At 40.6% G+C, this 27,962-nt stretch overlaps 1 protein-coding gene across 1 annotated transcript; it reads right to left on the bottom strand.

The window, feature by feature from the left end:
• Nucleotides 1-96: 96 nt before the first annotated feature.
• Nucleotides 97-27,930, bottom strand: SDHC (succinate dehydrogenase complex subunit C). The gene is made up of 6 exons (XM_082613756.1): nucleotides 27,846-27,930; nucleotides 22,291-22,347; nucleotides 19,967-20,068; nucleotides 10,454-10,515; nucleotides 3,882-4,045; nucleotides 97-958 (listed from the first exon to the last, which is right to left on the bottom strand). The coding sequence occupies exons 1-6, from the start codon at nucleotides 27,863-27,865 to the stop codon at nucleotides 854-856; spliced, it is 510 nt and encodes a 169-aa protein (XP_082469882.1). The 5' UTR covers nucleotides 27,866-27,930; the 3' UTR covers nucleotides 97-853.
• Nucleotides 27,931-27,962: the final 32 nt, after the last annotated feature.

Genomic DNA, 27,962 nt, shown 5'->3' with positions numbered 1-27,962 from the left:
GGGATGTAATCGCCTGAGACCAGAGGGAGGGGGAGGAAATTGGCTCCTCCCCAACCACCATTGTCTTGGTTTCTCAAGATATCAAGGAGAGTCAAAGACAATATAATAATTTTAATTCTGTTTCAGAAAAAGCTGTCACATGAATTTGGATTAGAAAACATGACAATAAGAGGCTTGGTTTTTCTGGAAATGCAAGGAAGAGAAATAATCCTTAATAGGTTCAATGATAGTTTTCTGGATCTTCCTCTTGCATCAAAAGCTATATATCTTCTTCTCCCCAAAGCATGTGCTCCAAGAGCCAACTTACTCTCTGCATCTCCCTCTAGCCAGGACAGGCTAATTGCCCTCCACCCCCACCCCTCTTCTTTCAGTCACACTGTGTGGGTGTTAAAGACCCTGGGCTGACCAATTAACAGAATTGTCCTTTAAGCCAGCAACCCACAGGCAGTGGCAACCCAAGCCCCACTCCCAGTCCCCATGGCAGAGGCCACAGAGTGGCATTGTTTCCACTGTCTTAGGAAGAAGAAGCCAAAAGCTGACCCTCAGCACAAATCAAGGCCTAATATGGAGAGAGAATGAGGGCTCCCAGGCCCAGAGTAGGCTGCAAGCTGGGGGCAGGAAAGGGGAGTTTTTACAGTCATTCCATCTTTAGAAATAAGGAGAAAACTGGATCCTTTTCCACTACTCTGGTTCTATAAGGTACTCTTACTGCTGAGCTCCAAGGGGATCTGCAAGCACAAAAGGGTCTAAACAAATCAAGATAACTTTGCCCTGGCTTAAGATAAGAGTAACAAACAGGAAGATGGGTCAATGCAATAACTGGTAGGAAGATGATGCTGGGAACGTCGGCTCTTCACATGGCTGCCAGCCCTACAGAGGACAACACGGTAAGAACCAAGACAATCACTCCAGACTGGTATAGCTGGGAAATCGTCAGGCCTTTTCCTAGGTCCCACATCTGTAGAAATAAGAAAAAAAAATTTTTTTTCAGCAATCAGGGTCCTGGTCACTCTCACAACTCCTTTCTCAGAAAGGAACTCCACCTAGGAACAGGCAATTCCTCTCAGCATGATTCTAGAGAAAACCTCTTCTCCCCTTATTCCTGACCTTCACTTTCCTCAAAACCCACAATACAGTAACGACCACCCACTTATCCCAATGACAGTAAAGGGATCCATCCTCAGCTCATAAGATCTTCCAGAATGAATAGATAAAAACGTTCTCTTGTGACAAAAAAACTGATCAGTGTTTCCCAAAGTGTGTTTCTTCAAAAACTAGTTCCTCAGAATGTTAAAAGGCATTACATGGGGGAAAAAAGTTCTGTGGTCAAATTAATTTGGTAAAAGTTTAACTACAAGACTTCTCAAACAATTTATTAACGCACACTGTTAACCTCCAAAATGGGGATATAATATACATGATTTCCTAGGTATAGCCAACCAGGTATGGAATCCCCTTTGAGAAGGAACATTTGTCCAGCAGAGGACTAGTATTTTTTTTTAAAATAAATTTATTTATTTATTTATTTTTGGCTGCATTGGGTCTTCATTGCTGCACACAAGCTTTTCTCTAGTTGCAGCAAGTGGGGGTTTCTCTTGTTGTGGAGCATGGGCTCTAGGCCCGTAGCTGTGGCACAAGGGCTCAGTAGTTGTGGCTCATGGGCTCTAGAGCACAGGGTCAGTAGTTGTGGCACTTGGGCTTAGTTGCTCTGCAGCATGTGGGATCTTCCCGGACCAGGGTTCAAACCTGTGTCTCCTGCATTGGCAGGCGGATTCTTAACCACTGTGCCACCAGGGAAGTCCAGGACTAATATTTTTTTAAAATACTCTTTGGGGTCTAGAACACTATTTCTCAATTTTGTTTTGACTGTGACCCCCACCCCCAACTAAGAAATATCTTTTTAATCAGTACCCAGTGTGTGTGTGCATATGTATGTGTGCGTGTGTGTGTGTGTATGTATATATATAAAATATATAATATATAAAAGTTCATGAAACAATAAGCAATATTTATCATTACCATGTGTGTTATATTCTATATGTTGTATTCTATTTAAATTTCTTTTTTTTGTTGGTAGCAACCCACTAAATTGATTTTCTACCCATTGAGTCAAAAAAACACAATTTAAAAAATACTGATCTAGACTCTCTTGTGCCCTAGGGACATTAACATATTGTACTCTAAAAGATTCCCTAGGGCAAAAGTAGAGTCTTCAGGTTTCACGTTTCCCACATATGACTGTCTCAACACACACATATACCTATACCCTGAATGTAAAACTGAACAAATTAGGATTGCCTCAGAGAAAAATTAGAGAGCCCCCAAAATAATCAAGATGAGAAGATGCCCCTACCTCAGCTGCCAAAGAGCTTCTACCTAGATAAGATTAGGAGTCAAACAGATTCCACAAAAAGCTGTTTTGCTTATAAAGGCACAGTGTTTTACCAAAAAATCGAGTCCTACTGGGTGGTGGTGATGGGGCAATATTCTCTAGCATACCAGAGACCTTGTCACTTCCTACTCTCTTAATATCAATTCCACCCTCCACTCCCCCACTAGATCTTCTGGCAAGGCAATTATCAAGCTCAGAGTGCAAGAACTATGGACTGTCACAGAGAACAGATAAAATCCTGTCCCACACTCAGAGCCAGGACTTGCTAAAAGAACAAACAAAAGCAGATTTAAGGGATTAAGAAAAGCCTTGACTGAGTTCTGACATTTTATAAAATCTCTTCCCCTTCCCTCCCCCCATACTGAGACAAAAGCAAATATATGGCAAGTCCCTGCCTGAGCCAGGATGCCAACAAAGGAAGCTGATCAGCTGATTCCATTGGAAAGCTTTGTTCTGTGGAATAAGAAGTCATTAATGGAAATGCCCTCCCTCTCCATCCCCTCTTCCTGAGGGAAGTGAAGTCATTTTGAATCAAACTGAACACTGCCTCAGGGAACAGTTGATAGATACACTTAATTTAATAGATCATTTAGTCTCTCACTCTTCTGATTCCATTAAACTGTCTATTGGACCAGACTACAATTCAGAAAGTGCTTATCTCTAGGCTCTGATGTGGAAGTTATGAAAGGTCAAATTAAGGCAAGAGCATCCAACTGACAGATGGCTTAGGTTGAGAAATAATGGAAAACCAGAAAGAATGAAGCTGTAATTATCTTCCTGGGAAAGGAAGCAAGACTAGGGGTAGGGAGACCACAATATATAAATCTTAAAATGCTATAGGAGAGATTCATCTCTGACCTGGGGCAGGTTTCATTAAGCTTTAATTCCTTAATAAAGAGAAGGAGACACCAGTTTGAACTGACCCCAAGGTCATGTAGGAGGCAACATGGTCAGATTTCAGGCTATCAAAAGATTCCTAAACTCAATATTGGGATCCTAGCACCCAGTTGCTTGTTAAAGTTGGCCCCATTCTCTCTAATAGTTCAAAACAAACAAAAAACAAAAGCAGTTAACACAATTCAATATCAAGATAATAAACATCAGTATATTTGAATCCAGCCAAATTTGTCACTCTATGTTGACAGGAAGTTTAGACTGAAAGCAGTAACTATTATTTGTCTGATAAATATGCCTTCTATGCCAGATGTATGGCTTGGCTTCATGGGTCTCTTTTAGTAACATCCCTCTTGAAACTAAAAGAATTCACTGAGACCCTGCAAGTATCTGCCAGGCCTACATCCAGTCTAAGCTACATCACCAGCTGGGCTACCTGGCAATGCACAGGGCATCTAGTTTAGCTTTCCTCAAGAGGCCCCTGAACAAAGGTCCAGCACAACTAACTTTAAGAACAGCACACTAAACCCAGACCAGGAAAGAGAAAATCCTTCCAGGCTCCCCATTCCTTTCACCCAGAAAATGTACAGCTTACCAAGTGTCGGATCCCATTCCAGGTATGATACGTGAGAGGGAAGACGAGTGCAAATTTGGCTGTGTGGATCAGCGCTGGCCCCAAACACAGGGACTTTACAAGTTCCAAATGAGACTCAAAGCTCCCAGGGACCAAGAGGGCTGACAAGCCAAAAAGAGAGACCCCTGAGGAGAAACAAAGTAAGCCCATCACACCAGCTACAACCAATTTAACACATAAAACTGGGTTCTATGACAGCCCTAGGACTTCACACAATTCTAAACCATTTTAAAATGGGAAAGATTTAAACTAATGTTCACATTCGCAGTGGAAGATATGCTACTTGGAATCCGACCCTAATCTCTTAAATTTGCCATATATTTTAGCATGTTGCTCCTTCTTTCAACATCTCTCTCTATAAAAACTTCACCCATCATTTTAGAAGCCACCTCTGGCTGCATCTATGTCATCATCTCAGTAAGCAAAAATAATAGTACATTCAGTCCAAGGAAAAGAATGAAAAAAATTTTTAAATCACTCAAATCTCTACCATACAAAAATTTAACTCAATATGGATCAGAGACCTAAATGTAAGAACTAAAACCATTAAACCAAGAAAACATAGGAGTAAATCTTTATGACCTTGGATTAGCAGTGGTTTCTTAGATATGACACCAAACCAGAAGCAACAAAATAATAAATTGGACTTCATCAAAATTAAAAACTTTTGGGTGCCATCCATTTCTCCATCAGTCTGGAAGAATGCTGGTGCTGAGAATAACTACCATGGCTTGCAGCTCTTTGACGAAACGTCAGATGCGTCAGAATTTTATAGCATTCATAGGAGAAGCAAAGGCTGAAGGAAGACATGCTGTTCACACCCTAGGATAAGGCAGCCACATCAGAGCCTGGTCTCCTAGAGGCTAGTGTTGCTGAGTGGCTGTTCCGAGGACTCAGTCAGTAGACTGCTGTCACAGTTGGTGCACAGATCAGAGCTGAGCCTGGTATCTGAGGCACATGTGTGGCTGTCGAGGTTTTGGAACTTCAGGTTTGCACTGAAATTCAGAGGATAGTGGGGAGCTCCTGTGATCGTCTAGCTTCCTATCTATGCAGGCTGTCAAAGATCCTTGAATGCTCTTGGGTCATATCTTCCTCCCAAACCTTCTCAAACGATATCTCAGTTCCATGTTACCTCAGTGTTTTCAGGAATTTTTTTCATGATGCCCCTAAGCCAAAAGAAAAACCTAACAGTTCTGTTTATTAAGTAGATAGATTCAAACAACTTAAATATTTATGTCCTAACAATTTAGTAGCTATGTGAAAAAAATGATCCTTGTAAATGGAAAGAAAAAACTTTTATTCTTAAATAACCAGTTACTTACTAACATGTTGTTGGATATTATACATCTCAAACCTCAGAAATTAAATTGGACATTACCATGCTCATTTCCTGTTCCACACTGACCTTCACACAAGTTGGATTAGAGAATCAGAACTTCAGTGAGAGACCAGGCAAACCTAGTGCTCAGGCAGTCAGCTTTGTTTCTAGAAAAGCCAAAGGACTTACAGATTTATAAAGTAATTAACGGAACTCTGAAATTACTGTTTTATTCTCTTGGGCTTTCTGTAAGATGGGACATGAATTATTGATTCTCAAATGTGATATGTCATATGTTAGGAATCCCAGTCATTCCAGACAGAGGCACTGTAGAGAGAGTGAGAAGTGCACAAACTTTGGTTAAGACAGATCTGAGTTCAGTTCTGTCACTAACTAGCTACTATATCATCACTTCCTTCTCTGCTTATAATAATGCCTACTTAGGACTGTGAGAATTAAATTAAATACATATATATAAAGTTCCTAATACAGGCCTGGTAGTGATTATTACTTACATTAATAGTTGGAATATTTCATCTTTTACCTCTCAGAAAATGTCTGATCATTTGTAGCTAAAAATCTCATTCTCAGCCCTTCCTACTCCATATCTTAGTCCTTGAATTGTCAAGAGGGGATGACCTGGAAAAACTGATTGTCACCAGAAGAGAAAATGCTTCTCAGAAATGCTCTGTTTTCCCTCAATGCATGAATACTCCTGCCCACCACGCGCCCCCCCGCCCCACAAGGCTGCAGGGAAGCAGACAGGCAGAGTATATGATGAGATTAGTTTGACAACACTTTAGTTAAGACAGCAATCAGGTACTGCCAACCTGAGTTTTAATCATCATTTGGACAGGTCCACCAAGTCCCTTTTAGATGTTTTCATTTTCTTTGGCAGTGACATCTGCAGAGGCTTGCTGGGAAGAAGTGTCTGAAAGAACTTATGATGGCTTCTGGAAGTGGCAACAGGACTTACTGACAATCCGCACAGTTCCGTATGTAGCACTTAACTGCAGAAGAACAGGCTGAAGTTGGTCTTGGCAGCCAAGTGAAAGCACCATTTAATTTTTCTTAGTGATTAGATGGGACAGCTTCAGTGGCTTTGTTTTCATAAATTAAATTGTTTGGCTGTTAGAGGAGTCCCTCCTTAGGCACTCAGGTTCTAGGAGGAGAGGCTATTTCCTGCCTTCCAGTACACTAGACATCAGAGGAGGATTTAGGAAATTTCATATTTAATTTCTTCTCATATACTTTTCATTTGTAAAGAGGAAAGCTTTGGCCAAAATCGCTTCTGATTAACTTACTGATACTGATATTCCTTGTTTGAAGATGTGATACAATAAGAAATACGTATTTGGTCTTTTTCCCCCAATTCCTGGCACACAGCTCCTAAAACCCTTGTAATCTCTGGAGTGAAAGGAAAGTTTTTTTGTATGCTAATGAGATAATTAGTAGCTGGGGGGAGGGGGAGCGGGCGGCTAGACAGCTTCAGGATGGGGTCTAGCTGCCAGAAAAAGCAAGGCATGATTTGAGGATTGGGACTTTTAGTCCCATACCTCCCTCCCCTTCCCTGTCCACATCCCTCCCCCAACCCCACCACACCTGGGAGTGGCTGGTGATTGAGCTAATCACCAATGGCCAATGATTTAATCAACCTTGCCTAGGCAATGAAGCCACCATAAAACCCCCTAAACTACAGGACTTGTACAGCTTCCAGGTCACTGAACACAAAGATGTACTGGGAGAGTAGTGTGCCCACAGAGGGCATGGAAGCTCCATACACACTCCCCTCTCTGCTCCCCCATACCTTGCCCTGTGTATCTCCTCCGTTTGGTTTTTTTTTTGTTTTTTTTGTTTTGTTTTGTTTTATTTTGTTTGCGGTATGCAGGCCTCTCACTGCTGTGGCCTCTCCCATTTCGGAGCACAGGCTCCGGACGCGCAGGCTCAGCGGCCATGGCTCAGGGGCCTAGCCGCTCCGCTGCATGTGGGATCTTCCTGGACCAGGGCACGAACCCGTGTCCCCTGCATTGGCAGGCGGACTCTCAACCACTGCGACACCAGGGAAGCCCCGTTTGGTTTTTTAAATAGAGGAGTTGAGGACTTCCCTGGTGGCGCAGTGGTTGAGAATCCGCCTGCCAATGCAGGGGACACGGGTTCGACTCCTGGTCCAGGAAGATCCCACATGCCATGGAGCAGCTAAGCCCGTGTGCCACAACTACTGAGCCTGCACTCCTAGAGCCTGAGCTCCGCAACAAGAAAAGCCACCGCGATGAGAAGCACGTGCACTGCAACGAAGAGCAGCCCCCACTCGCCGCAACTAGAGAAAGCCTGAGTGCAGCAATGAAGACCCAATGTAGCCGAAAAAAAAAAGTTCTGAAGCAAATTTTAAAAAAATAATAAAATAAAGAAGTTGATCCTTTATTTTAAAACCCAGTACATCTTGGGACTTCCCTGGCGGTCCAGTGGTTAGGACTCCACACTTCCAATGCAGGGGGCACAGGTTCAATCCCTGGTCATGGAACTAAGGTCCCACTAGCCACATGGCAAAAAAAAAAAAAAAAAAAACAGTATGTCTAAATAAAGTGTCTTCCTGAGTTATGGTGAGCTCTTCTAGCAAATTATCAAACCTGAGGAAGGGGTCATGGGAACCCTGATTTACAGCTCGAATTTTATATATTTAATTTAATTCTCACAGTCCTAACTAGGCATTATTATAACCAGAAAAGGAAGTGATGATACAGTAGCTAGTTAGTGACAGAGTTGGAATTGAACTCAGATCTAACTCCAAAGTTTATGCTCTTTTCTCTTTCTCTAAACTGCCTCAGTCAGGAATGACGAGGGTATAACACATCACATTGGAGAATCAATAACTCTGGTCCCATCTCATGAAAAGCCCAGACGAAAAAAACAGTCATTTCAGAGTTCCATTAGTTACTTTATATACATATAAGTCCTTTGGCTTTTCTAGAAAAGAAACGACTGCCTAAGCAGTAGGTTTGCCTATACAGTCAAGTGACCTTTCACTGAAGTTCTGATTCTCCAATCTAACCTGTTTTTAAAGACTATCCAAAACATTCGGGACCATTCTTCTACCCATTCAAGTTAGTTGTACAATTTATTTATAGCTGTATTCCTCTAAAATATCTGTTGTTTGGCACTCATATTTTCTTTTTTGAATCTCATTCTTTTTACTGTTGTATGTTGCATCTTGATTACCCTTTCCCAGTCTCATTCACATTGCAGCTTCAGGTACCTGTCATTCTCAAGCAATTTACCTAATTTCACCTAGATTTTTATACTGTCTGTCACTATGAAAAATCATGAGTATTTTAATCCCTACAGAATCTAAGCAATGAAAGAGTGTTACTGGCCTTCTCTCTCCATCTTTTAAAGGACTGCTTGTAAAGGTCTTCCTCAATAAATTCTATATAAAGTCAAACTAGTGTCATCATGCTTTTTTAGTTCAACATGCTTTTCAGAATTTATATATTGGCCATAAAATCTCTACTGTCTGAATAAATACCTAATCATGGATTTGTCTAGGCCAAATGAGAACATGAACCTTTTATGACTTCCCATGGTCAACGGGATCAAGTTCCAACTTCTCAGCACAGCAGTCAAAGTCCTTTATTGTCTGGTGCGCTTTCCAGTCTTATCTTTTGCTGCTTCTCCCATAACACAACGCTTAAACAAGCAGATCTAGTTATCATTATCCAGGACTCTGGATTCCTTCCAAACCCTGTGCCTTTGCATAAGGTAGTCTGTCCATTGGGAAGTCCTCCTCTACCTCCTTTCCATGAATTCTCCTACTCATCCTTCTTTCAAGTTCTCCAATTCCTGAAGAGTTGTTCTCTCCTCTGGGATCTCATATCTCTATTAAAAAGTTATCACAGTGCATTATAAATATTTATTTGTCTTACTCCTTAGATTCTTTCACCCTTGAGGGTAGAGGCTATTATTATCACTATCCAATTTCTAATGCATCACAGGAGATTAATTAGAAGTTAGAAGGAACGAACATATCTGAAATGACCACTATGAGCAAAGTGATTTACACGGTTGTACTCATTTAGTAAATAAAGATTAACTAAGCACCTACTGAGTGCTAGAGGATATGAAAGGTAAATAAGATAGATGCAGTTCCTACTCTATAAAGAGTTTACAGCCTAATAAAAGAGACAGACTTATAAAAACTAAGCAAATAAAATAATTACAAGTTATATAATAACCTAAGGAATGGTAACATAGGAATGATAACATCGGATCTTAGATAGGAATTCTTATCTTTACTTGCTTACCAACAAAACTAATCTAATTGTGAATAGCAGAGACTTAGTTTTGGATAATCTCTCCAGTGTCTCAGCAGCTGCTCCCTAAATACAGGATCCCTATATTTGAGCCACTCGTCCTGTTGATGACCACTTCAGTGAAAACATACTCTACGGAAGCCTAGGAGGGGCCCCAAAGGATACTATGAAAAACAAAAATATGTCCATGTCTCCAGCACCAGCCAGAGAAAACTTTTAAAATACAGCTGATCCTCTTATAAAGTACCTCCCTACTGTGGAAAGATCCATCAGACTCCAGAAACCTGACTATAATCTGTACATCCTACCTGTAATAAACCTTACTACCTGAAAAGGATGCACTAAGACCAGCATACGACTCACTCTGCAGCTGTATTTCATATTATATAAATAAATAAATAGACATTCTGATTTGTAACCAAGAATTTTTGAGACTGGAGAATGAGTTAGTGTTTTTGCACCTGATCAATTCTAGGTGATGAAAACTGGGTGCTAAAACTGAGTTTCTGAAAGAATAAGGTTGATGATTAATCTTGGACTGTGTTTGGTCAGTCAGCCAGTCTATCTCCATTATATTTCTATATCTGTTCTCTGTAATGACAATAAACATACTATCAGGACATGCTAGGGATGATTTAAAAATTGGCTAAGAAAAAATAAGAAAAAGAATTCAAAAAAGAAAAAAAATTGGCTAAGAAAAGAACCTGAGCATTGTGTGAACTCATAATTAATTGTTAAAGAAATGAACAACAATAAGCTTAAATGACTTATCATTTTCTCTAAATCAAGTTTCTGAGGAGGCATTGCCAAGGAGGCATTGCCAAGAGCCAAAGAAAGAGCAAAGTTTTTCAAAGCAGTATGTGTGTGTGTGTTTGTGTGTTCACGTGCGCATAAAAACACATACATACCTGCACTCAAGGCAATACCAGTGCCACGGTGGCAAATGGACATCACCATGGGAAGAGACCATCTGAAAAGAAACACACAAAAGCAATTTAAAAAAAGGAATAGGGCTTCCCTGGTGGCGCAGTGGTTGACAGTCCGCCTGCCGATGCAGGGGACGCGGGCTCGTGCCCCGGTCTGGGAAGATCCCACATGCCGCAGAGCGGCTGGGCCCATGAGCCATGGCCAGTGGGCCTGCGCGTCCGGAGCCTGTGCTCCGCAACGGGAGAGGCCACAGCAGTGAGAGGCCCGCGTACCGCAAAAAAAAAAAAAAAAAAAAAGGAATAGACGACACCATAGTAGAGAGTCCGTCTTGGCAAAAAGAATATAAACCACTTCAGAAATAGGCAACCATTTATCGCAAAACAAAAACAAACAGCTTTCACATTCCTGTGTTTCCACTCTCTAATTTGAAAATAAGAACAGTGATTTATTTAAGGAGAAGCATTACTCCCTTTTCCAGACTGCATCACTAACAGAGCTGAGAGGAGGAATCAATTAAAACTCAAACTCCTCCTTTCATAAGAAGAAGGAACATGGGTCAAAAACATCAATTAAAGTTGCATACAGTTAGAAAATAAACACTAGATTACAACCACCTGGGTCCTTCCATTTCTCCAGTCGTAAGACAGAAGTAGAAGAAAACCTGAGTTTTATTTATCCAGTTTCATATAACATTCAGTCATCCATGATCTTTCTTATTATATACCCCCAAAATATCCAAACTGAGCATATCAGTCATTCCCTAATAAATTACCTATCCCAAATTTAAAATCCCATTTTGCTGGATTTAGTATATGTTCTTAATCCACAGTAGTTTTAAAATACTTTGTCATCAAACCACTTTTTAAAGCATGTTCTGGGACTTCCCTGGTGGCACAGTGGTTTAGAATCCGCCTGCCAATGCAGGGGACACGAGTTCAATCCCTGGTCCAGGAAGATTCCCACATACCGCAGAGCAACTAAGTCCATGGGCCACAACTACTGAGCCTGTGCTCTAGAGCCCACAAGCCACAACTACTGAAGCCCGTGCACCCAGAGCCCGTGCTCCACAACAAGAGAAGCTACCACAACGAGAAGGCCACGCACCACAACAAAGAGTAGTCCCCACTCGCTGCAGCTAGAGAAAGCCCGCGTGTAGCAAAGAGGACCCAACACAGTCAAAAATAAATTAATTAATATAAATAAATAAATCATGTTCTGATTTTTCTATCTGCCAAAGTATTTCCATGGAAGGACAACCAACACTGCTACATTCTGGACCTAGTGCTCATGCTCAAGAGGGAACTGGTTAGTGAAATGGAAAGAACAGGCATCTTTGGATAAAGTTAACATTCATCCTGGAAAGTCAGCTTAGACAGAGAATGCTGAGCATAATCAGACCACATACTCCATACTCTAAAGGGAAGCAACTCAAGTAGGTTGAAAGGACCACAAAAGGAAATTCTATGTATTAAAAATGGTCACAGTAAGAAAGGAGTAATGTCTAAAGAAACCAAAAAAACTGGCTAGACGCCACTCTCATTAACTCAGACTAACAAGATAAATATAAAAGGCAGAAGAAGAGCCTCATAACAAAGGACAAGCGGAGAACAATGGCATAATTTGATTAGAAGAATCAGGAGACTAAAACCCAGAATGAGCTGAGGCTTACAAAACTGTCAAGGACAACAACAAGGGGCTTTTAAAATTGTATTCAGGGAAAGACAGCCTCCTAACTGGGGTTGACAATTTTATGTTAATGGATGGCAGAGTGCAAAGCAGATTGCTCAACTATTTTATTTGTCAAAGAGAATGATTATCAGACTGAAAAGGACAGAACAAATATTGATTTGAAAGAAAAAAAAAGTGGGGAAATTATAAGACATTGCTTAGCATTCCAAGTGCACTTAGGGCTCCTGGCAAGATGAATTAAATCACAAGAGCTAACACATGGAACATATGCACTGTTCTAGTAATCTTTTAGACATATTGAAATGGAAAACGGGAGTGATAAAGTCAAATGTTACCCTAACTTTAAAACAATGGTTAGGCTTCCCTGGTGGCGCAGTGGTTAGGAATCCGCCTGCCAGTGCAGGGGACAGTCTCACATGATCTTCCAGAATCTTGTCACTCCTCATCAGGCAGTATTTATATTTAGCGCCTTGACTCTGGGCAGGACTTCATGACTGACTGCCTCAAGATATAGAATGCAGCAGAACTGACACTGCACGAGTTCCAAATCACTTGCCCTCCTTCTATCCCTCAATCCCTTCGTCCATCCCTCTCTTATGCAATATGGAAGCCCAAAATAGCCTCAGCAGAAAGATCATGTAACAAGACCCATGTAGAAGGAAAAACGAAATCCCCTCTAAGAGCCACAATCAACCCAAAACATGTGAGTAAACGGATCTTCAAATTATTTCAGTCCCAGCCTTGTGTTCTCTAGTTGAGGCCTCAGACATCATGGAGCAGAGACAGATCATCCCCACTATTTCCTTTCAAACATTAGATAAGAGTCAAGCACAGAAAATCAAGATTGTTTAAATTCACTTACAGAAAAGATGATCACTAGGAGCCAGTATGATTTCCCTTTGGAAAATTTTTTTTCAGGAAATACTGTGATCCTTTTGAGCACAGATTTTATCTTATTCATCTTTGTATTTCCAACTCCTAAAAAAGTACCAAGCACACTGTGAGCAATTAACAAATATCTACTGATTTGAAGTGTGTTAAATTTTTTTCCTTTTTTGACTTTTAGTAGAATGTTAACCAAGGACAAGCTAGAGACATAAGATATATGATTTTCAGCAAGTGACCTAACATCACGCTGCAAACAATACCACCAAAAAAGTAAAAAGCAAAGAAGATACATAAATGGCCAGTAAGTATATGAAAAGATGCTCAGCATCACTAATCATTAGAGAAATGCAAATCAAAACCGTAATGAAATACCTCTTCATATCCATTAGGATGGCTATTATTAAAACAACTACAACAAAAACAGCAAATCACAAATGTTGGCAAGGATGTGGAGAAACTGGAACCCTTGTGCACTGCTGGTGGAAATGTAAACAGTGCAGCCCTTGTGGAAAACAGTATGTTACTTCCTCAAAATATTAAATATAGGGACTTCCCTGGTGGTGTAGTGGTTAAGAATCTGCCTGCCAATGCAGACGACACAGGTTTGAGCCCTGGTCTGGGAAGATCCCACATGCTGCAGAGCAACTAAGCCCATGCGCCACAACTACTGAGCCTGTGCTCTAGAGCCCAAAAGCCACAACTACTGAGCCCATGCACCTAGAGTCCATGCTCTGCAACAAGGGAAGCCACCACAATGAGAAGCTACGCACCGCAATGAAGAGCAGCCCCCGCTCGCCTCAACTAGAGAAAGCCCGCGCACAGCAAAGACCCAACACAGCCAAAAATAAATAAATTTATAATTAAAAAAATTAAATATAGAATTACCATATGATCTGGCAATTCCACTTCAAGGATATACCCAAAAGAATTGAAATCAGAGATTCAAAGAGATATTCGTACACCCATGTTCGTAGCAGCATTATTCACAAGAGCCAAAAGATAGAAACAACACAAAAATCCATGGACGAATTAATGGATAAGGAAAATGTGGTATATATGTAAAATGGGATATTATTCAGCTTTAAAAAGGAATTAAATTCTGACACATTCTTTAACATGAATGAACCTTGAAGACGTTATGCCAGATGAAATAAGCCAGATACAAAAGGACAAACATTATATGATTCTACCTTATGAGGTACCTAGAGTAGTCAAATTTATACAGACAGAAACTTGAATGGTGGTTGCCAGGGGCTGGGGGCAGAGGGGAATGGTAATTATTGTATAGTTTCAGTGTGGGAAGATGAGAGGATTCTGGAGATCAACAGTGGTGATGGTTGTACAACAATGTGAATGTACTTAATGCCACTGAACTATACACTTAAAAATGGCTGAACTGGCAAATTTTATGTTATATACATTTTACCACAATTTAAAAAAAGTAAAAAGACAACCCAACTTAAAAATGAGCATAGGACTTGAATATACATTTCTCCAAAGAAGATATACGAATGGCCAATAAACACATAAAAAGATACTCGGCATCAATAAAGGTTGTCAGAAAAAAAATGGACTTAGATCTATTTTATATGGTTCAGGGTAGAACTAGAACCACTGTACAGAAGATATGTTGTAGTAAGTTCAATAAAATGAGGGTCTTTCTGATAATAAGAGAAATTCCCAAATTGGAAAAGGGTGATAGTGAGTTCCTTTTCTCTGGAGGTGTGCAAGCATAGGTAGACATCCATTTATGAAAATACTGCAGAGGAAATTCACTCATTAGGTACAATAGTGGCTTTTAAACTTTTTTTATTTTTATTTTTTTATTATTATTATTTTTTAAGCAGCACCCTTTCTTCAAATGCAAAATCCTTGAAGTCAAGTTGCTTTGGTTATCCAGGACTAAGGGCCTACAGTGCAATCTGCATGTTGGCCAGCCCCACACGACTATCCACAGAAGCTTAATGGAATATCCAAAGCCCCAAGTAGCAGTCTTAAAACCAATGAGGTTGAAGAATAAATTAAAATTTAAGAACGTTTCTAACTCTAAGTTTTTAAACTATTTTTCGAACGTCCTTTAGAATGACTTGTTTTCCTAATAATGTAATCCCTATACACACTTTTGCTTTGATAAACTGACTTAATTTATTAAGAGATAAAGAGTACTTCAGGGACTTCCCTGGTGGCACAGTCGTTAAGAATCCGCCTGCCAATGCAGGGGACACGGGTTCGAGCCCTGGTCCCAGAAGATCCCACATGCCACAGCATAGTTAAGCCCATGCGCCAAAACTACTGAGCCTGCACCCTAGAGCCCATGAGCCACAACCACTGAAGCCCGCACGCCTACAGCCCGTGCTCCACAATGGAGAGTAGCCCCTGCTCACCACAACTAGAGAAAGCCTGCGTGCAGCAACGAAGCCCCAATGCAGCCAAAAATAGATAAATAAATAATTTATTTTTTTAAAAGTTTAAAAAAAAGAGTACTTCAGAAAGGGCTATAACTTAACCATATACTTCCATGCTACCTCCAAAAATCTATAAAAGTTAGCAACAGAAAATATATGATTCCAGATATCTCAGACATCTTTCCCAGACATTTCACCTTGGAAACAGCTCTATGTTTCCTGCTATTTTTTTCCCCATAAATATGTCTAGAGTTTCATAACCAAAGAGCAAACAAGGTAGTTTAAGTCTCATCTCATCAGCTTATTACTGTTTGTTATATGACCTGTGAAAAAAGGCCAGGGCTTTAAATATAGACTCAAAATAATTTGAGAAGTTCTTCATCATTATAATCCTCCCCCATATCTTTCATCTCTTAAAAATAAGTTTTACCATAAAGTAGCAAGGATTGAAATCACTTATTAATCTTCTGTTTTAGTAGAATGTCCAATTTCTACTGTTCAATCAGAATTATTTCTGGAATCTGGCTTGGAAAAAATCTGAAGGGTTGTGGTATTTGTGGAGGTGGTTAAAAAATGACCAGCCTCCCTGGCAGGAACCCAAGTAAAGACGGTAACTGAGCTCAAGATGATTTGCTGAGTTAGCTAGAAAGGAGCAGATCTACAGGGATTTTTTGGGAAGACACCAGCATAACAGCCATCAGTGCTACTTCTGAAGACAAATTAACAGAAATAGATGTACGTATGCATATGTATATACTCACATATACACATGTACATGTGTATATTCATACATATATCTCATAGCTCTAATCTACTGAAACAGCCTAGAAGCAATGATATCCTGGTAGCAATGAGCACATCTAGCACCCAGACCTTGATTTCACAGGAGCCATCTTGAAAGAACTCCCACTAGCTAAGTCTGGGACAATCTGAACAACAAAATAAATCAGAGTAACAGTATAACTCTTTGGGCAAAATAGGAATTGTGCAATAATAGGAAAAAATATATATAAACATATTTTTAAAATTAATTAATTAATTAATTTTTGGCTGCTTTGGGTCCTCGGTGCTGCTCACGGGCTTTCTCCAGTTGCGGCGAGCAGGGGCTACTCTTCGTTGTGGTGCGCGGGCCTCTCATTGCGGTGGCTTCTCTTGTTGCGGAGCACGGGCTCTAGGGGTGTGGGCTTCAGTAGTTGTGGCATGCGGGCTCAGTAGTTGTGGCTCATGGGCCCCAGAGCGCAGGCTCAGTAGTCATGGCTAATGGGCTTAGTTGCTCCGTGGCATGTGGGATCTTGCCGGATCAGGGCTCGAACCTGTGTCCCCTGCATTGGCAGGCACCACGAGGGAAGTCCATATATACATAAATATATATATATATATAATATCTGTTCCTAGTTTCTGAGACAGCATTCCTAAAACCCTTATTAATCTCCTGAGTGATAGGGGTGCTAGGAGTATCTTTTTATTTGATCTTTGACTCTGGTTCCTGACACACAGTTCCTAAATCCCTTGGAATTTCCTGGGTGGTAAGAGCGATCTTTGTTCTAATGAGGTGACTCTGGATGGGGGTTGGTCCCCAGAAAGACCAAACCATGACCAGAAGCTTGGAACTTTCAGCCCCACCCCCACCTCCTTCTGGGAAGGGAAGGGCTAGAGATTAAGTTAATAATTGATCATGCCTATGTGTTGAAGCCTCCATAAAAATCCCCAAAGTACAGGGTTTGGGAAGTTTTCAGGCTGGTAAATACATCCACAACAGGAAGGTAGTGCACCACAACTCCATGGGGACAGAAGCTCCTGTGCTCAGGATCCTTCCAGACATAGAACTAACTAAAAGGGCACCTTGCTATTCATCTGTATCATTTGTAATATCCGTTATAATAAACTAGTAAAGTTAAGTAAATGTTTCTGAGTTCTTTGAGACATTCTAACAAATTATTGAATCCACAGAGGGTGTTGTGAAAACTCTTGATTTATAGTTGATTAGTCAGAAGTACAGGTGACAACCTGGGACTTGCAATTGGCATCCGAACTGGCAGGCAGTCTTGTGGGACTGAGCCCCTAACCTGGGGGGCCTGTGTTAACTCCAAGTAGTAAGTGTCATAACTGAATTGTCGGACACCCAATTGGTGCTGGAGAGTTGAAAAATTGGTTGTGGGAAAACATTTGGTATCAGAAGTACTGAGAGTAGAGAGGAAACATTAGTGTCTTTCCTTTAGTTGCTGTCGTAAGAGTAGAGGAGAAGAGTTTTTCCTGTTAGAAATACTGGAGAAAGAAAGGAAGAAAGAGAGAGAGAGAGAGAGAGAGAGAGAGAGAGAGAGAGAGAGAGAGAGAGAGAAAGCAAGCAAGCTTTACCCTATAGTAATAAACAAGGTATGATGGAATTAGAAAAATCACAATTTGGCAACCATCACAGTAATAATTGATTCAGGCAACTACCATCGAAAGATGCTAATGGGTAAACATCTGACGAGAAGTAGAATATTATACTCTCAAAGTACCTCCCCACAAAATAAGAATTAATAAATACAACATCTTTTTCCATTAACTTTATAGTGGAGAAACCTAGCAGACACACCTTAACCAGTGATAAAAAGTTACATCACCAACCAGGGACTTCCCTGGTGGTCCAGTGGTAAAGAATCCACCTTACAATGCAGGGACGCGGGTTCGATCCCTGGTCAGAGAACTAAGATCCCACATGCCATGGGGCAACTAAGCCAGCGCACCACAACTACTGAGCTCGAGTGCCTCAACTAGAGCCTGTGTGCCACAAACGACAGAGCCCATGTGCTTTGGAACCCATGCATCACAACTACAGAGCCCACGCACCCTGGAGCCTGTGCACCACAACTAGAGAAGAGAAAACTCGCACGCCACAACTAGAGAGAAGCCTGTGCACCACAATGAAGATCCCGCGTGCCGCCATTAAAACCCGATGCAGCCAAAGATAAATAAAATAAATAAATAAATAAATAAATTATAAATACATCTTTAAAAAAAAAAGTTACATCACCACCAATGGGATATATCACCATCATGTGTCACCCTCTGACAGGATGCACTAAGAAGAACATGGCATCACTTCAGAGGTATTCCTGCCAAAAATGCATAAACACAAGAATACATCAGATAAACCCCAAACTGGGAAACATCTTAAAAATGTCAAGATCGGGGCCTCCCTGGTGGCGCAGTGGTTGAGAGTCCGCCTGCCGATGCAGGGGATACGGGTTCGTGCCCCGGTCCGGGAGGATCCCATATGCCGCGGAGCGGCTGGGCCCGTGAGCCATGGCCGCTGAGCCTGCGCATCCGGAGCCTGTGCTCCGCAACGGGAGAGGCCACAACAGTGAGAGGCCCGCGTACCGCAAAAAAAAAAAAAAAAAATGTCAAGATCATAAAAGATACAGAAAGGCTAAAAAATTGTTCCATACTGAAGGAGATTAAAGAGACAACTAAATGTAATACATGATCCTGAGTTGGCTCTTGGACCTATAAAAGACATTACTGGGACAACTGGCAAAATCTGAATGGGATCTGAGGATTAGTTGGTAACACTAGATCAATGTTAATTTTGACTGTGATGGTTGTAGTATGGAGAGTTTCCTTGAATTTAGGAAACACACACTCAAGTATTAAGGGATTGTGGTAGGCAGAAAGATGTCCACATTCTAATCCCTGAAACCTGTATTTATCTTAAATGGCAAAGGGGAATTAAGGTTGCAGGTGAAATTAAGGTTGCTATAAGCTCACCTTAAGATAAGGAGACTATCTTGGATTAGCTGGATGGGCCCAATATAATCCTCTTAAAGTCCTTAAAAGTGGAAGGGTCTGGCAGAAGGAGGGAGTTAGAGAAGAAATGTGACAATGAAGCAGGTTCAAAGTGACAGGATGGAAGAACTTGACCCACCATTGCTGGTTTTGAAGATGGAGGAAGACCACAAACCAAAGAATTCAGAACAGCCTTCAGAAGCTGGAAAAGGCCAAGGAAACACCCCTAGAGCCTCCAGAAAGGAATGCAACCCTGCTAACACCTTAATTTTAGCCCTGTAAGACATGAGCCAGAGTTTGACCTACAGGACTGTAAGATGATAAATGTGCTGTTTTAAGCCACCAAGTTTGTACTTAACTTGTGACAGCAGCAATAGAAAACTAATACAGGAATAATGGGGTATCATCATCACTGCACTTGTTCTTAAATCATTCAGACATGTTATAACACATTGGGAATCTGCATAAAGGTATAGAGGAACACAGTGCACTACTTCTGCAACATTTATGTAAATTTAAAATTGTTTCAAAATAAATTTTTTTAATTAACAGGAATTACATTTTGACTTACCAGAATCTTCCAAGTAGTAGTTTTGCAGGCTAGATTACCCTTCTAAGGCCAGAAGAGGGAATTTAGTCATCTTGTTATAAAAAAGGCCTAAGGGAAATAATCAGGGACGCTATGCGCCAACCTCCAGAACTTTTATCCATTACTACTAAATTCCCTGGTTCTAGAGCCCTTACCTGTAGATAGTGACATGGGGAGACAAAGGACGGTTTGAACCAGTGTTCTTATTCCAGAACCTCTCCATCTCTTCTTTGGCTGTGGTTCCCAAAGGGACAGCACTAAAATAAAACCAAAAGGTTTTAAAATGATTAAAAGTAAACTTGGTTTAAATTTTCACATAACAAAAAATTAAAATATAAAAAGGTAAGCTGGGCTAGATGAACCTATGTATTAGGAAAACATGTTTGTCCACTCACCTTATCTTTCTGCCAAGTTTGACTCAGTTATTAATAACCTCAATCACCCAATGAGGTCATATCAGAGGATAACTCTTCTTTCCAATCCCCCAACACACAGGTCCAGTAATGGAGGCTAAACTTCTTTCTTGTTGGGTGGCAGGGCAAATATAATATTTCAAAACCATTTACATAAATGGGTTACCCTTTTCCCAGGCCATGAGTGATATCTCATACATTACCACCTGCTCTCATCTGGCTCTTCAAGACTCCTTTTTAGGTTCTCAAAAATCAAGAACTGGATTCAACTCAGTACCTCTGAAGAGCTTCTTGGTTTTCCTTGTCACTGGGCTAGGCTGAAACCAACTGTTGTTTTCTTTTTCTTTTCTTTTTCCTTTTTTTTTTTTTTGGCCGCACTGTGGGGCATATGGGATCTTAGTTCCCCCACCAGGATCGAACCTGCACCCCCTGCAGTGGAAGTGCAGAGTCTTAACCACTGGACCACCAGGGAAGTCCCTGAAGCCAATTGTTAAACAGCTATGTTCAACAATTTAACTTTCTATGTGCCTATATTAAACATGATCTATCCCCCTCAAGAAAATATTTCCCCATAGATTACTTATTAATTGCAAAGGTTAAAACAGTAACTCCATACTGGGAAAAAACTTAGCAGACATTTCTGTGTTCAAATGATCAAAGTTAAAGTCACTAATGGGACAAATGACATCATATGCCCCTGATGTGATGTACTGAGGATACATCATTTATGTATTACACTTGCCAAAAATGGATAACCTGAATTTAGTCATTAGAAAACAATCAGACAAACCTAACTTAAGAGACACTCTACAAAATAACTGACCTGTATTCTTCAAAAATGTCAATGTCATAAAAGACACAGGAAGGCTAAGAAATAGTTCCAGGTTAAAGGATACTACAGAAATATGACAACTAAATATAATATGTGAACCTAATTAGATCCTGGATGGGGGACAGGTAGACTATATTTCTATAAAGTACATTATTTGGGACAAATGGAAAATCTGAAAAACAACTATATCAGATAAGATTACATCAATGTTAAATTTGCCTAATTTGATAATTGCATTTGTATAATTATACTGTATTTTATAAGATAATGCTCTTGTTCTTAGGAGAAGTTTGTTGTTTTTTTTTTTTTGGCCGCATCACACGGCATGTGGGATCTTAGTTCCCCTACCAGGAATAGAACTGGTAGCCCCTGCAGTAGAAGCTCAGAGTCCCAACCACTGGACCGCCAGGGAATTCCCTTAGGAGAAGTATTTAGAAGTAAAAGGTCATGATGTCTGCAACTTAATCTCAAAGAATTCAGAGAAAATAATCACAATAATTAAATTGTGCTGAACCACACTAAATTGTCAATACTAGGCCAGTTTTGACCCACAAAAATGGCAATTTCATAGAGCACAACTTAAAATATATAGAGTGATAGGTAAACACAGCAAAATGTTAACAACTGATGAATGTAGGTGAAAGGTATACAGAACCTCCTTGTACTATTCTTCCAACTTTTCTGAAAGTACAAATTATCAAAATATTTTTACTATCTCTTTTTTTTTTTCCGGCAGTACCACACAGCTTGCGGGACCTCAGTTCCCCAAACAGAGATTGAGCCCGGGCCGTGGCAGTGAAAGCACTGAATCCTAACCACTGGACCACTAGGGAACTCCCTGGAAGTACAAAATATTTCTAAAACTAAATGTTAAAAAAAAAAAAGAACCACAAAGAGACAATTGTTGAAGTCAGTAGACTAGAAATGAATATAGCACAAAGAAAGAGATATAAAGACTAAGGCCTGGGAGCGGCCCAAAATGCAAATCAATAAAGTTAGATATAGCAGAAAAGCTTAAAGTGAGGAAAATTAAGAAAAAACACAGATATATTCTTATCCTTCCTTCTTCTATTACCAGATGAGAAAAATAGGGACCACAATCATTAAATTTTCAGCCAACCATCTACAATTACCTGCTTTCATACATATCCCCAAAATATCAGTCAACAACCTACTGCTTTTCCCTGATGAAAAAAAGGTTAAATAATAATAATCTCCATATTTAGAAACTTACTTTCTGATACAGAGCAGAGGACTAAGGTGGGCACGGAGGCAATGATGGCCAACACGTCTGAAAGATAAGAGAACCAACAGTCAATACACATTTAGAGACATACTTCAGTATATCAACTTCTCTATTTTTGTACTGTATTAGACTCCGGGTGGAGGGGAAAACTAGGAATAAGATAAAAACAATGACAGTATCAGGATCTTTGAGAATTTTTCTAGTTGAAAAGCTACAACTTTAAATAACTTGAGAATAATCACAAATATTACTCACAAATGCAAAATAAGGTTTTAGCTGAACACAAATAATACAAGGTAAAAGAATAATCAGAGTTGGTAATGTTCAACAAAGAAATACAGAAAGCAAATTTTTTCAAGCTAGATCTTAAAGGAGGTGATGTTTAAAAGACAGGGGTTTAGGGCTTCCCTGGTGGCGCAGTGGTTGAGAGTCCGCCTGCCGATGCAGGGGACACGGGTTTGTGCCCTGGTCCGGGAAATCCCACATGCCGCGGAGCGGCTAGGCCCGTGAGCCATAGCTGCTGAGCCTGCGTGTCCGGAGCCTGTGCTCCGCAACGGGAGAGGCCACAACAGCGAGAGGCCCGCGTACCACAAAAAAAAATAATTAAAATAAAAGACGGGTTTAAAAAAAAGAGAGGGGGACTTCCTTGGTGGTCCAGTGGTTAGCACTCCTCGCTTGCACTGCAGGGGGCAAGTGTTCGATCCCTGGTCAGGGAACTAAGATCCTGCATGCCATGAGGCATGGCCAAAAATAAAATAAAAAATAAAATAAAATTTTAAAAGGGGGGTGGGTACAGAATAAGCCAGTGGCAACACCAAGTACTATACAACTTAGCCAAAGCAGACACCTGATGCAAATGGATGAATTTAAAAGGTTTAAAGAACAAGGGGTTTGAGGAGGCAGGGTCCTAAGTGTTAAGCTGTCATTTTAGGAACTACCAACAAGTTCCAGACAACCGGATGAACTTTAAGTGAAAAAGGCTGTCATATAATAGTGCAAAAAATATGAGAATGTAGATTTCTTTACTATCCACATGAAAAGGTACTTGAAGAAGGTAACACAAGTTTTCTACTAAAAAGGTGCTATTTTTGAAATGTATATATCAATACCGGAACTGCTTTTCAAGTCTGAGACTAAAATGTACCCAGGCATTCTATCTAAAGAGAATTTAACTGATTTTAACTAATTTAACATGGTATTATGAAAAACACATGATCACTACACCCCTTTAACTCACGTTATATCGAATCTTTCCAAAGGTATTTGAGAAAGTTATCAGAGTGAAGCTCTGGGACCAAATACATTGAGATTCTACAGAAGTTTACTGTATATACACTATGTGCAAGGCACTGGGGGGATACAAGATCACATTAAGATCCAATGATCTTCTAAAAAAGCTCATGATGTCCCTCATACCATTGATATTAGATGCATAAACATTTCAAGAACCTTACACTCTACACTAGAACACTAGAAGGGCCCACTATTTGAAGGAAAAATAATCCAACCAACACTTCCTTCAGCTCTTCCCTCTTTCCAGCTTTGGAGGCAAGAGGTGAATACAGACATTGTGTACCCAAGGCTCCCAGAAAGAAAGAAGTGGGAACAAATCTCTTTAAATCAATTGAAGTAATTGTGACTCTGAAGTTGCAGGGCATGCATTCCTCACACCAGGCTACATCCAGTCACTCGGCTGCCCAGCAAGAGTTTGCAGATGTGGGTTGGAATCTACAGCACTCTCTGCCTAGTGCTATTGTCTCCCAGACAAATACCAATGTAAGCTTTCCACAAGGCCCTAACAGAAACTAGCTGCACAACTGCATAACCTTATTTGAAATATGATAAGAGTAGATATCTCATTTATCCTTGCCTTTCATGTGAAACCAGGAACCCTGAAAAGATTTTTTTTTCCACCCAGGAAGAGTGCTTTATATGTTATAGCTAGAAAGTAATAGTACTTTCTTTATTTTATTTTTAATTAACAAGCCAGAACTGATTTCTAGTTAGTGCCTGTCCCTTTCTAAATGCATTATACATGTCTCCCCCAAAATGTAATCATGGCTCAAATTGTTTTTGAAACTCTTCTCTGTACTGAGTCAACAACAGTAATGTAAAAAGAACACTGGACAAAGTAAAAAAGCCAGACTGGAGGTCTAGATCTGCATAAGTTGTGTAACTTAGTGAGTCACTGAGTTTCAGCTTTTTCATTTATAAAATAGGATTGATAATACCTACATTATTGGTTGTTGGGAGGACTGCATGAGAACATGTAGAGCAAAGCACTCTCTAAACTGCAATATACCACATACATGTCATTTAGTAATATTTCACTGGTCTCCCAAAGGTCTTTAGAATTCATAACACATTCTTTTTAAAACTCTGCAGTGTAAAAATATTCATCTGCTGAAAATGGATTTCACTTTTGGAAAAAACCAAAAGTTATTCAAAGTCAAGTCTATGTGATCAAATTGAATAAGATCCATTTTTGGTCCAAAACAAGATGTGACTATAATGAGTTTCTCTTGTATGCCCTCTAAACTTGATCTGATGGCATGTCAAAATTTAGTTTCATAAATGTCTGAGGTAACAGCAACATTAAAATGTTTACATAACCTTGAAGGACACAATGAACAGCAATCATTTATATACAAAATTTCTGATTAATTGTATGAGCACCCAACTGACTCCAAAGATACAATGTAAGTCATTCTTGATTTCTTTTCTCTTACATCCCCCCATATATATGCAAGGCATCACCCAATCCTACCAATACTATCTAGAACACTTCAGTCCATTGTTTTAGTCTGTATCCTCTTCATTTCTCACTAGGACTATAACAGGAGCTCCTGAATTGATCTCCTAGCACCAATCTCTTCCCTATCATTCAATATGACCAGAGTTAAATTACTGAAAAATAAAGCTGACTTCATCAATCATCTGCCTGAAAGTCTTTAACAGCTCCCCACTACTTATAAGGTTCACACTGCAGTCAAACAAGGCCCTTCGCAACATGACCTAATCCAATTCTCCAGAGCTATTCTCCCACAAGTTCGCTTCAGCCCTTTATACATCTACCACACTGAATGTTACATTACCCGCCGACAGAGCAGTTTCTTTTGACCACATGCCTTTGCTCAGGCTATTCTCTGAGTGGACCTCCCTCGCAGCCTGATAAACTCATCCTTCAAGATCCAACAACTCCCAAATGGCAACTTCACCACTCCTTTAGCCTTACCTGCTGCACCTGTCATGCTCCCACATCACTTGTTCATATCTCTAAATCAACATTATGTTGCTTATTAATTAATCCATTTATCTCCTTTGCTAAACTTTGATCTCCTTAAGAATAGAACTGGAATACTGTGCATCTATAGCACCTATAATAATATGTCAGAAGAGGCTCAAAAAAATGATTTGTGAATTAGTATGCTTATTTTAAAAGGCAGTCTTAAGAATTTAGACTTTAAATAAATTAAACCTTGTTTTTGGAGGTGCTTCACATGTAGCATTTAATATGATGAGCAACGTTTGGAGGGTTAATGACTTGGGGGCTTTGTGCTTAAGCTGCATGAACATTACTAGATAGAAGGCTAGCTGTTCTTAGCTTAGTTCTCTATCTCGGTCTTGGCTTTGGCAAGTCATTCCCTGACTGACTGCCAATGGAGTTTGTGCTACTTAGCTGGTTATTCCTCCCTAGCTAGTCCATGAACTTTAGGGAGTATACAAAACATAGAGCACTACTCAAAAGCCATGACATACAATACTGTGATAACTAATAATTCTTAGTTAACCAAGCATTAAAAATGTTTAGCCAATATTTCTCTTAAGTGAGTTCAAGTTATCACTATTTTCATTCACAAATGAAGAAACCACAATCATGCAATCAATGACCTTGACTTGTCCAAAATAAATGGAATTAGTGACACTACTAGAACTAGAAACTAGCTCCTAGAATTTAAGGTGCCCTTTCCATAAGAGTTTTGTACTACCACTAATGAACCCTAGTGATGACAGTCCTACACAGCTCAAAGTGACACAGATTGGACATACTCAATGTGTACAGTGATCCTTGGTTTCTAAGCGCTAATCATGAAACTCCTAAAATGAACTGTTTAGACCCAATATGATCATTACAAGCTAAACGTTAATTCCACCAAAAAGCCTGTGACATCTTCTAAAATATGATATATCAAAGAATTCAAAAGCATTCAATTATGGTCAAACTACTTGTAATAAAGGATGCAATCTGGAAAGACTGGCCCTGACACGTTTTAGAAAAAAGACACAATTGTAAATAAGAGTCAGGGAGAAAAAAAGAAGGATTAAGATAAACCATTCCTGATCTCAGCTCCAAGAGGAATCATTTTGACACAGAGAAAAACTAAATAAAGTCCGTCTATTTTTACACTGGGTGACTGAAGTGGAAAGAGAAATGAAAAGACATTTGGGGAAATCAGGAATTAAATCTCAACTGCATTAAAACTAACTTTCCATAACAAATAGTTTCCAAAAATAGGGCTGGCACGAAACTATGCTGGGATTTGTACCAAGAGTGTCTAAAATCGCTATGGCTAGAAAGGCTCTGAGCAGAGAACGAGGCCTTGTCGACAATGGACAGTTCAGAATGGAAGACAATCTAGGGTATTTCTCTGGACAAGGAGTTGACACTACAGAGAAAAACTGGGGCATCTATTCCCCTCACCCACCAAGTAAAAAAATAAACAAATTGAAGTTCCTGGCTGCTCTGGGGCAGCAGAGCAACCACTATGGGCGCTATTGCTAATCGTCACCCCGATAGGGGTCTAGGCCTCCTGCACTCTGCCAGGGGCCCGTTAGGAACTGGGACAGTGCCCACTCATTGCCAGCAGCTGGTGTTTGCAGGAGTAAAACGCAAAGGTAAAGTACACCAAGATCCTTCTCCTCGAGGCCCAAGCCTTAAATAAGAGAAGTTAGACCTACTTATTTTCTTGGAGCTCGGCTCTCGCTGCAGCCCCGAGAGCAATCTGGGGAAGAACTATTTTAGAAGTGGGGAAAAACTATTTTAAAAGTGGGAAAGCTGGGCTTCCCTGGTGGCGCAGTGGTTGAGTCCGCCTGCCGATGCAGGGGAACACAGATTCGTGCCCCGGTCCGGGAAGATCCCACATGCCGCGGAGCGGCTGGGCCTGTGAGCCATGGCCGCTGAGCCTGCGCCCGGAGCCTGTGCTCCGCAACGGGAGAGGCCACAACAGTGAGAGGCCCGCGTACCGCAAAAAAAAAAAAAAAAAAAAAAAAAAAAAGTGGGAAAGCAGAAGCGGCGAGAGCCCCGCGACCCATCCGCAAGGAGTAAGGAAAAGATAATCGGCCAGGGACCCCGAAGCTCTACAGGGTGCACAGGAGCCGCTAGGGGAGGGGAAGGGTCTCTAGGTTTCCAAAGCGCATGGCCTCCACCCACAGGTCCTTTCCCTGCCGAGGCACGAGGTAAACAGCTGTTAGCAAGACGTGAAGGGCCAGTGCAGCTCTCCCGAGAGCCACCGGCACCGACTCCCACCCCCAACTAAAGTCACCTCAGACAGAGTGCAGCCATCTTGGGTTCCGGCCTGGACGGAAGTGACGCCAACGGCCCCGCCACCTCTGGGCGAGGGGAGGGGAGGGGCTTCTGTCATGTGACGACACCAGCTCTT

This window comes from Mesoplodon mirus, assembly GCF_964341445.2.
Source record: "Mesoplodon mirus genome assembly, chromosome: 3".
Taxonomy (NCBI): Eukaryota; Metazoa; Chordata; class Mammalia; order Artiodactyla; family Ziphiidae; genus Mesoplodon; species Mesoplodon mirus.
Note: the sequence above shows the minus strand (reverse complement) of the source record. Positions and strands in the feature narration are given on the sequence as shown.